The sequence below is a fragment of the Watersipora subatra genome, chromosome 7 (genome assembly GCF_963576615.1).
Source record: "Watersipora subatra chromosome 7, tzWatSuba1.1, whole genome shotgun sequence".
NCBI classification, from domain to species: domain Eukaryota; kingdom Metazoa; phylum Bryozoa; class Gymnolaemata; order Cheilostomatida; family Watersiporidae; genus Watersipora; species Watersipora subatra.
This window is the reverse complement of record NC_088714.1, coordinates 18,230,899-18,240,942: the sequence shown is the minus strand read 5'-3', so window position 1 is coordinate 18,240,942 and position 10,044 is coordinate 18,230,899. Positions and strand designations below refer to the sequence as shown.

At 33.3% G+C, this 10,044-nt stretch overlaps 1 protein-coding gene across 2 annotated transcripts in view; it reads right to left on the bottom strand.

Moving 5' to 3' along the window:
- Positions 1-3,577: 3,577 nt before the first annotated feature.
- The window catches only part of LOC137401190 (cytochrome P450 1A1-like), a 42,921-nt gene continuing 36,454 nt past the window's right edge, over positions 3,578-10,044 (bottom strand). Inside the window, exons 1-9 of one of the 2 annotated variants that reach the window (XM_068087580.1) lie at positions 8,314-8,406; positions 7,625-7,695; positions 6,979-7,179; positions 6,407-6,631; positions 6,134-6,272; positions 5,782-5,914; positions 5,398-5,512; positions 5,104-5,249; positions 3,578-3,916 (exon numbers count right to left, since the gene is read on the bottom strand). In XM_068087580.1, coding sequence (XP_067943681.1) covers positions 3,712-3,916; positions 5,104-5,249; positions 5,398-5,512; positions 5,782-5,914; positions 6,134-6,272; positions 6,407-6,631; positions 6,979-7,179; positions 7,625-7,695; positions 8,314-8,392 — 1,314 coding nt within the window. In that variant the 5' untranslated portion in view covers positions 8,393-8,406 and the 3' untranslated portion in view covers positions 3,578-3,711. Of the gene's footprint in view, positions 3,917-5,103; positions 5,250-5,397; positions 5,513-5,781; positions 5,915-6,133; positions 6,273-6,406; positions 6,632-6,978; positions 7,180-7,624; positions 7,696-8,313; positions 8,407-10,044 lie in introns of those variants that run through there. The other variant, XM_068087579.1, reaches the window with a different exon arrangement.

Sequence of the window (10,044 nt, the reverse complement as noted above, 5' to 3'; positions counted from 1 at the left end):
GCTAATAAAATTAAAAGAAAAAAGCGCAAAGATTACAAAATAGTCATATAACTGTTTTTAACTATCGAATAAAAAGTTCGAAAGCTTTAAGAAGAGGTGAAAGTTACCTTCGTCTTGCAGAATTATTTTATCTACACTTTCAGATTCTAACAGCTGTAGCATAGTGTAATGCTTTAGATAAATCAACCCATCTAAAAATGCTTGGGATGCTTTGATGTCTTTACTTCTCGACTGCTATGTTTTTGGTATCTAAATTGCAGTCGATTTGCAAAGACAGTTTTTGCTATTTTGTGATTATTATAAATTACTAATGGGAACAAGAATGTAGAGGAGCAGCTATACAGCAAGTAAAAAAGAAAAAGTGATAAGTGCTAACAATTTTTTTAATGTAATCTGTGGTGTAGAATTCATGGTAAAGAAAAAAAGGGGAAAAGCCTTTGTTTCCTTAATAAATCTATATAATTTTTATATAAATCTCAGAGTTTGCCGCTATTCTGTTCAGCTATAGTGATTAGATTAGTATCTAGCAATGACAAATCTGTATCGCGGAAGGTTTGATTTTAGAACCTAACTTTAACTAACTTTTTATAACTTCTAACTTTTTAACTAAAGTTTCTAACTGATTTTAGAACTAATTAAGCTACGCAAGATGCAATAGATTCACTAGGCAATATGAGTCGTTATTTAGGTTAAAATACGCATAGCACTCTGCGTTACACAACGTCACTAAAGCTTGCTCTCACAGCTCTAATTAGTAAGTTTAGCAATATAGATAACAGCTTACTCATATTAGTCATTGGCAATGTGCTAAGCTAATAACAAGTGGCAGGCTACTATATTACTCGCCACAGTTTGTAAGTTGTTTTTTAATAACCGAGCAATGCTGGGCATTCCTCTTGTATTATGTATATCTTAACCTTTATTTCATTGGTAACAATATCGTGCGGTTCAAGCTCAGAGCAGGAATTACAACTAATTGCTAGCAACTTAATGCTAGCAGTGCCAAAGAAAGTAAAAGTTTATTTTTAAAAACCAATGATGATTTAAGCAAAGGTGTCTCTCCGTGTCTCAAAATAACCAAACTTTTAATTATACATTGAATTGATGCATAACTGAATTTCATCCTTATTATCGTAGACCGTCACAGCATCAATAAAATACAAATAAATAAATGTCCTAAGAACTATCTGTTTATCTCTCCGTCCTTTTTTCATTATATAAAAGTATTTGCCTTGCGGATTTGCTTTATTTGAGAATTACTCAAGCACTACCTAGTTAGGTTTTGGTGAGTTTGGGAGAAACCAACTGACCGCGGAGCTACATGTAGTAGAGAACTTGTTATTGATGAAATATGGCGCATTCACTAAGTTGGAGTTATCTCTTCAAACGTTCTGCCTTATATAACTTCTGGCCTAAATTAAATCCCATCAAAGATGGTTGAAACTGTCCAATGTCAGGTTGGCAGTGTAATCATACGCTCTAGTGACGCATTTTGAACAGTCACGCTGTAATTTTTCTTTCGGTCTGTGATACATGTAATGGATCACAAAGCTGTCACACATTAATTTATCTCATTTACTGTACTAATTTTACTAGATTGCAAAGTGGCTATATCTCAGGCAAAACAACAACAGTTTGTAAGGAGTGACTTCACTGATCTAAAATGAACTAATTTCTAAAATTGTTATTATTACAACTTAGTCTTAGTAAATATTTTATTTGCAATTATATTTATATATATATATTTAATAGATATTATTTACAAATGATATTCCACTGAAAGATGAACTTGTACAAAATTTTTGTAGACTTTATCAAAAAGTGCAAATGTTTTTTGATGTTTAAGGTAATCTGACTGCCAGAATGTTTTAAGGTTAAAATCGAAAGACTTGATCGTAGTTAAAATGCTCAGATCAAGAACCAACAAAATAGAGGCGTGCAACGCTACAACTTGAGCTCGATAGCTGATATCAACTATAGCAGCAATAGCAACTAGTGACATCATTTCACACTTATTTTTCTTCTGTGTGCTTTAACCGGGATCAGGTTTGATCAATTTTAGTCTTGAAGCATTCTGGCAGTCAGATCGCTTCAAGAATAAAAACAATCCCAAAATGATAGAAAAATACCGATACTTTCTGATAAAATCTACTACAACTAAACTTCTCATCTTTAATCAAAACTGAGCTCCAGTTGCTATTTACTTCACTGAATTGATCATTAAAAAATCTGTTTGACTAGAAGCTCTTGAAATTGAAGCAACATGTTGCTGCAACAATTTAGACCAACCAACAACCAAAACTTTTGGCATCCGATGCCGATTTAAATTATCGCACAACAAAAGATAATCATCTCTGGTTAATATTCACAAAAAAAATTCATGATTCAATTTAATAAAAGTTGATAATTAAAACTTTATGAACAATATAAAAGGTCTTTCAATACTGCTACGTTTAGCCCAAGATACCGAAAACAGCTAAAGAGAGAATTATTTGAAAGCGTTCGGAAATTATAAAGTCTTATACATGTATATATGCAGTGCACCATGCTCAGGAAAACCTTGAACCTAAGCGTAATGTATTACGCTCAGATTTGAGGTTATAGCCAAGTGATTTGAAATCCTTAGGTTTTTACCACAATTTTTTAAAAGTCACTCAAATGGTTATGAGATTTTTAGTCATCACGCGGATATGCAAATCCCAAACACCATTTGAGGTAATTGCTATGCAATTTAGTGTGATGATTCGATGACGGTTTTTAGTCATTAGCAAAATTTTCTCACTTATAAAAAATAATAAAAATGACTAACGACATTAGGCTAACAACGCCTAGACCAGGCGTAACAAAATACTTCAAATCTAGACAGAGACTTTATCACACCTAGGTTCGACGATTCGTGAAAAGATATACTGATATATGCTATGTTTGTTAGAGTCAGTAGATTTTTGATTTTCTAAGTATTTCTAATTAATATTTGAAAATTATGCCCACTTAGATTACTTTTCAAATGAACCAATTCAAAACCAGTATATATTTTTTGTCTTTTATGTTGCAAATAGTTTTACACCTCAAATCAAGTTGGTCTAAAACTAATGGTTTTTTACAAATGAGTTTGGACAAGGTAAGTAGTTCCAAATAAACTTGTACAGGTTCAAAGATTTTATTTTTCAACTGGGCTTGTATTTACAGTAACATGTGATTTTGAAGGATGCGATAGGCTGCCAGCTGCCAGCTGCCAAGGCAGGTTCTGACAAGTTCAATTATTTAATCTATGATGTGACAAATATTTGAAAGTGAAGAGTACTTATTTGAGTTTCCTATGTTCCACGTAAAGTAAATATGTGTGTCAAATAACAGAGTATGCTAATATAAATAAACCTCTAGAGCTTATGGTTTTTGCGAATAATTGACTATACAACCTAAAAAAAAAATAAGCAAAATGAGCAAGAAAGTTAAAATTTTATTATATTCAATACCAAAGTATAACTCAAATTGGTTACACAGTCACTTAAAAAGAGCATAATTTAACTAAAATAAATAGCTTATAAAACATTATAACAAAATTGTTATTTGGACTAAGAAATAAGAACATTGAACATAAAAAATAGTGAAGTCAAAGGAAAATTTCAGAAAAGGAAATTTTACTCATTGTACAAAAGAAAACATTGAACATGTTTATTTAAGTTATAATAACTTAAACTTGCTATAATCTTATTGACGCCTAGTAAATTGAACTTTTACAGAGGGTGGAGTCAGCAGAATTGACATCGGATATTTTCTAACATCTCGCTCTGGCAGCTCACCATCCACTTTCACATCATACTTCTGAAGTATATTAGCCAGAAAAAGAAATATTCTGGATTTTGCAAAACTTTCTCCTGGACACTGTCTTCTTCCAGCTCCAAATCCCAAAAAGCTGTAAGAAATATGAACATTTTAAATTAACTAGAAGCACCTATTTTAAATTTGGTTTTACAAGCCAACAGTAATGTAGTGCTACCCTAACTTTCCCTAACTACGTTATGGTTAGAAAATTGGTGTGTTTTTTAAGTATAACTATAGTTAGGGTTAAAAATCTTTAGACTTTGACAGTTCTCAAGGTATATTATAGCTCTATTTCTTTGATTCAAGTACACTAATGTCATTATAGTCGACATTCAATGGCCATTCAATATAAAAGCAGCATACAGTACAATACAGTGATGTAATGTTCATGTAACATGACAAGACTGGGATCCTAATTGGTTGTCTACAACAAAGACTAAGATCAGATTACAGCAAACTAATGGCAGTCAGCATTCATGCTAAAGGACAAAGGCCAAAAGCATTGATTTTTACTAATTTCTCAACTTATTTATTACTACAGATGTGCTCATTTCTCTTATCATATACATGATTTTAAAGCCCTGTAGGCTTTGGCAGCCGGGGCTTTACCCCAGATCCTACTGGGGGGCGCTGTAAGCCTCACAGGCCCCCAGCTGTGCCAAGTGGATACAGGTATAGCTTACCTACATCCACTTATCTCAACTTTACAGTTATGGTAAATAAAAGGTTAGCACTACATCACTGCAAGCCAATGTACTAGTAAACATAGGCTCACTGGAAACAATTTCATAAGTCAACTCTATGGCTGAAAGTATGCAATAGTAGCTCTTGACTACGGCTTAGTAAAACATAGTGAAGATCAGTATGGGAAACATCAAACAATTTGTTTAACTGCTTTAAACAGAACATGAGGAAACACCTTAGCTTATATTACTAGAAATTGTTGTCTTATTTTGCACTGGTTTGTTTGAAAACCAAGCATTTCAATCAGTTGTGCTAGATTCCAATCACAGAAAGCCGCATAATTTGTTGCTGAACAAGTGAGAGATTACACATATTTTTTTCAGTTTATTTAATAGTAGCAAAGAACTGCGCAACTCATAGAGCAACTCTTTGCCTTAACAAAGAGTATGTCTTTGGTACTACACATTCCGTAGACACATATGAAACATCTTTTATCAGCCATCAGTTGTAGTTCTTTTCCAAAGCTGCTAATTTCCTCTGCTTTAGTGATACTGTATTTTTAAAGCATTTTTTTACAACAATGGATCTCCTTACTTTTCTCGTAGGGGATGATCTCGATCAACCAGCTTCCCACTTTCATCAATGAGTCTATCTGGCTTAACTTCAAATGGCTCATCAAACACATCTGGATTATGAGCAACATGGTATGAATTCATAAGCACCACTGTACCAGCAGGAATCTGCAATAAACATGTCATAAAATATATTTAGTAACCCTTTTGTATACACTACCAGGCAGCATATAAAGAGTTCTAAAAATTAAAACTTACATTCAAGTAATCGAAATGTCATTAAAATTTTGTAGATTAACATGCAATGTTAGCCAACCTTGTATCCAGCTACTTCTGCATCTCGAACAGCCATGTGAGGAATCATAAACGGCACTTGAGTAAGAAACCGCATCTGTTCCAGCATGTATGCTTCCATTCGTGGCAGTTTTACCCTGTGTAAATTGCATAGTATGGTAGACTCAAAAGGAGATGCCAAATAATTTGCAATTGACTTAATCATTTTTTAGTTTACTACATATTTTTAAGTTGTCTTCGCTACTATAAGATACAAACATTTATATGTAGGTATGAGTGCAATAAGGTAAATGATGAAATATTTTCTTAAGTTTAATGCAGATTCAGTTGATACTATTATTACAATATTAATATTGCAATACAACTGTATTAGAATTACAGTTGTAGTTGTTTGACATCTGCTTACTTGTCTTTGAGTGTGATTGTTTCAGTTGGTTCAAATTGACTGTCAATCTCTGCTTGCAAAGTTTTCTGTAATGTCGGATCATGGAGAAGGTCCAAGAATATTTGAGCCAGACTCCGTCTGCTCGTCTCTAAACCTAAAGCAAAATCATTTAAAGTAAGTAAAATAGCGTACCACTGCTACAGTAGATTAATTTTGGGCTCACAACACTCAGTGATATTTTAACAAAGTGAAATCTTCTCTAAATAATGTTTCATACTACAAGGATTTCTTGCTTTCACGCTTGACTAATGCAATATTTACACCAACCAAGTGTACCGATGGACAGATACACAAACTAATATGATATATCTACCTGCAATTAGAAAGTTGACCATCAATCCCTCTAGCATGAGATCATCAAGTGAAGGTTGACCATCAGCCTTGACTTCAAGCATCTGCTGCTCAATAAGGTAATCAAGGCAGCCTCGCATTTGATTAGCATCAAAGGATTTCTGTAAACCACAAAAGAAGTTTGAGCAATAGGTAGCAGGAAACAAAGTAGCCGTTGGAAAACCAGTAAATTGACTAAACTGTAAATATGTTTATATTGTAAGTATATGCATATGGCATAGATTAGCAAACTTACTTTGGCTTCCTCAATTCTCGTTTTTATGAATTTTGTAATTGCCTCTTTTGCTGAATCAACTTTTTTGTGCTGATCTCGAAACAAGAATTTGAAGTCATATAAAAATGGCATTGCGTCGAGAACGGCTCCACTAGAAAAGGGATCTGTCGCTTTTATAACTTGACTGTTGACTTGATTCATCTGATGACAGAGTTCATCATCATAAGAATATTTCTCTCCGAACATCTGAAAAACATCAGTTAGCATAAAGTGTTCTGGATACTAAATAAAGTTAAAAATTTGCTTACAAGATGAAATATTAAACCATTAAACTTTATATATTTAAAGAGAATATAACGGTTACAGTCCTGACAGCCAGATGTTCTATGTAAATTTTATCCCTCTCTTTGCTGTGAAATCATAGCATTAAAAAATATAGATGTATATGGCAAGCAGTTAATCACATATAGACCTATCATTTACTTCCCTGCTTAAATACCAGCTTTAAACATTACTCAAGTGCTTGCAGCCAAATGATGGTTGTTAAATGCTTTCTTTATAATTACAGCTAGCATAACTATTCACATACTCACCATTGATGCTATGACACAGCAAACATATCCAATGCTCAGTTCCGCTGAGTCTATGGCACAGCCACTTCTTCGATCAATATCATCAACTAGACTTTGTATTGTTTCTTGTAGTATGTTTTCTAGATGCATAACTCCTGGTCCATAGGCTTTCAAGGCTTTAGTGAATAGACGCCGTGACAAGACTTGTCTATCACTGAAGTTCTAAAAAAGGTTCATAAAAATTCATGTTTTCATCAATGTATAAACTCATCCTTGTAATAAACATGACCGTAGCTAAAGAGGCATCACATTATGCACATCAAAACTAGATGTGCATGTGTTTTTTAAGTAGTCATTTGCATAAAGCTATATTTAAGGTCACCTTGTAGGAGAATTTTTGAATTGCTTTTGCTAAAATGAGCTGGTTGGGAGTGTATGAGAATTTTATGTTTATCATTACTGCCGTGTCTAAAACTTATCAACACGCAATAATTCAAAACTGAATGGTTTTAAGTTTTTCTCACTTTCAAGATTTTAACTTACCTTCACTATAATCAGTAAACCATGGCTCTTAAGAACAGCTGTATTGCAGATTCAGATAGATTTAATAATGCATAATTAAAGAAGAGTTGAACTTGTGTTTAGTTGATTTAATGTAGTAACTTACTGAAAACACGACATTTGGAGGAAGCACGATGTTATTCCTTTTTAGAGGTGGTCGACCTTGGAAATCTGTTCCTAGAACACATTTGAAACAACAAATCATGTGATGCATATAAAGGTATAATACAGAGTGCAAAATATGATCGCTAATAAAAATTCAAATATTGTAATATGAATACATTTCAATAAAGTACGTGTAATATGATTACATTTCAATGAAGAAACAAACTTAGTTTCAAATTTATGAATTCTAAGATACGCTTACAAGCAATTTTACTAAACAAAACTTTGCATTTATCAAGTTTCAGGAATATAAAGCAAATATAGCAAAATCTATGAAGCGAGAAATATTTATGTAATCTTTTTATCTAAACAATAAAATTTTACATAATAGCATATTTTTGTCCCACTTTCTCAACCTCAGCTATGTCTATAAAAAACATTACTAAGCTACAGACTCAGTCACCACCCATTTATCTCAATGGTGACATTAAAACAGGTTTAGAACCTTTATTCATACGCTTAGCAATTTTATTCTAATTGAGTTGCTTAGCTATGGTAATTCTCAGCCTGACACGGTAACTTTGACACTTAGGTCAAACAAAACAACTTTGATTTTAAGTATTTTCCAATAACTAACTACAATGACCAAAAACTGTCCCAAACCAGATATTTTATCAGCTCATTACGAACCTGTTTTGATTAGCGCCTCTATGCACGCTTCTCTTGAATTCAGCACCACAATTGACTTTGCGAAAATCTTCACTCTCATTACAGCTCCATACTTTCTTGCCATCTCATAAAACTGGTTATGAATGTTTGTTGGGTTCAGAGAAAGTACATTTCCAAAAATTGGTAGGCCTGGAGGTCCTGGTATCTTTCTTAAAGGATTCTATAGAATGGACAATTGATATATATGCAATGATAAACATCCGACAGATTGATACATTGGAATGAGTCATATCCTCATGGTAAAATTGACACTTTTGCTTACAGCAGACAAGCGCATTTGGAAAAGCAAGCGTAGTGGAAGGATTATAAAGATCTACATATTTAAATGATTAACTTTATACAAAAATGAATGATTTACTCGGAAGCTCGCAGAGGATCACGAAGCACTATTCTGACAGACCTTCACGCAGGGTTACTGTCACACACAGCTCAGCCAGCTAAATCTGAATAAGTATTGTATGAGAAACTACAACGGTAAGCTTAGGCTAACTTTACCTGAAAGCTTACCTTGAATGACTTGATGACAAGGTACAATATAAGAAGCAGTGTGGCAGCCAGTAAAGAAAGAGTGAAGATTTCTTCTAAAGCCATGCTGAGTGATTTCTGATGTCGATCGGTTTGATATCTGTCTATGATGCTTCAGCTTATATAACCTTCAATGAACTCCGTTTAAGTTCTGGTCACGGTTGAGTTCATGAACATTAACAACTTTTTACTTTATTTGTTTTAGCCTAAACTGTTGCTAACTGACGCAAGCTGGATGAGTCCGACCAGCTAGGCAAGAGTGGCAGAACCATAAACTAGCAAAGATTAATAGCTATTAACATGTAAAAATATTAGAATAAAGCTACCACAAAGTAGCGATGAATTTCTATTTTGATCTATTTAATGCTTATTTACTTTTAAGTTTGTGGTGTCTGTCAGTTTTAAGTCAGGCCACCTTTTACTTGTGGCAGATTTAGTTAGTGTTTCATCTTTAAAGATAAACTTACACAACATTTTGAAAATTTTCATCAGAATGTATCGGTATTTTTTATCATTTGCTATTGTTTTTAATGTTTGAAGTGATCTGACAGCCAGGATGTTTCAAGATTAAAATTGGCAAAACTTGATTAAGCTAAAACCCTAAAAAATATGGACAAAATGGCATTACTAGTTGATATCGTTGTTATAGTTAACCCTTTTGCAGGTGATACGACATTAATGTCATTTTGCGATAGTGATTCTAGTGGGTAGCGTGACATTAATGTCGATATTGTACGCACTATGTATTAAGACTTACTATTGGTCTGTGTTCATTTTTCTATTCAATTAAATACTTTATAAAGTAAAAGAACACATGTGACGACTTGAATAACTACATTTTAGACATGTATCTTTTTATTTCAACTTGTTTTGGGCGATCGTTATCAAACGCCCTTTCTATGTTTTTTTACTCAGTAAGATATTAAGCTTTTTTTCCCAAAATGATTTTTATGCTTTACGATCGTTGTCGATGCCCTTTCTTTGTGCCTTTTTTACTTAGTAAGATACAAGCATTGATTTTTTGTGAACACAAAAAACATTTTATAATCATGGCTTCATCTTCCTAATGACCTGCTAGATCAACTCGAAGGGCCCAGTTGGTTTTGACAGATTCTATAGTTGATGACTCAGACCATGACTCAAATTTTTCTGATGTCAATCTAATAG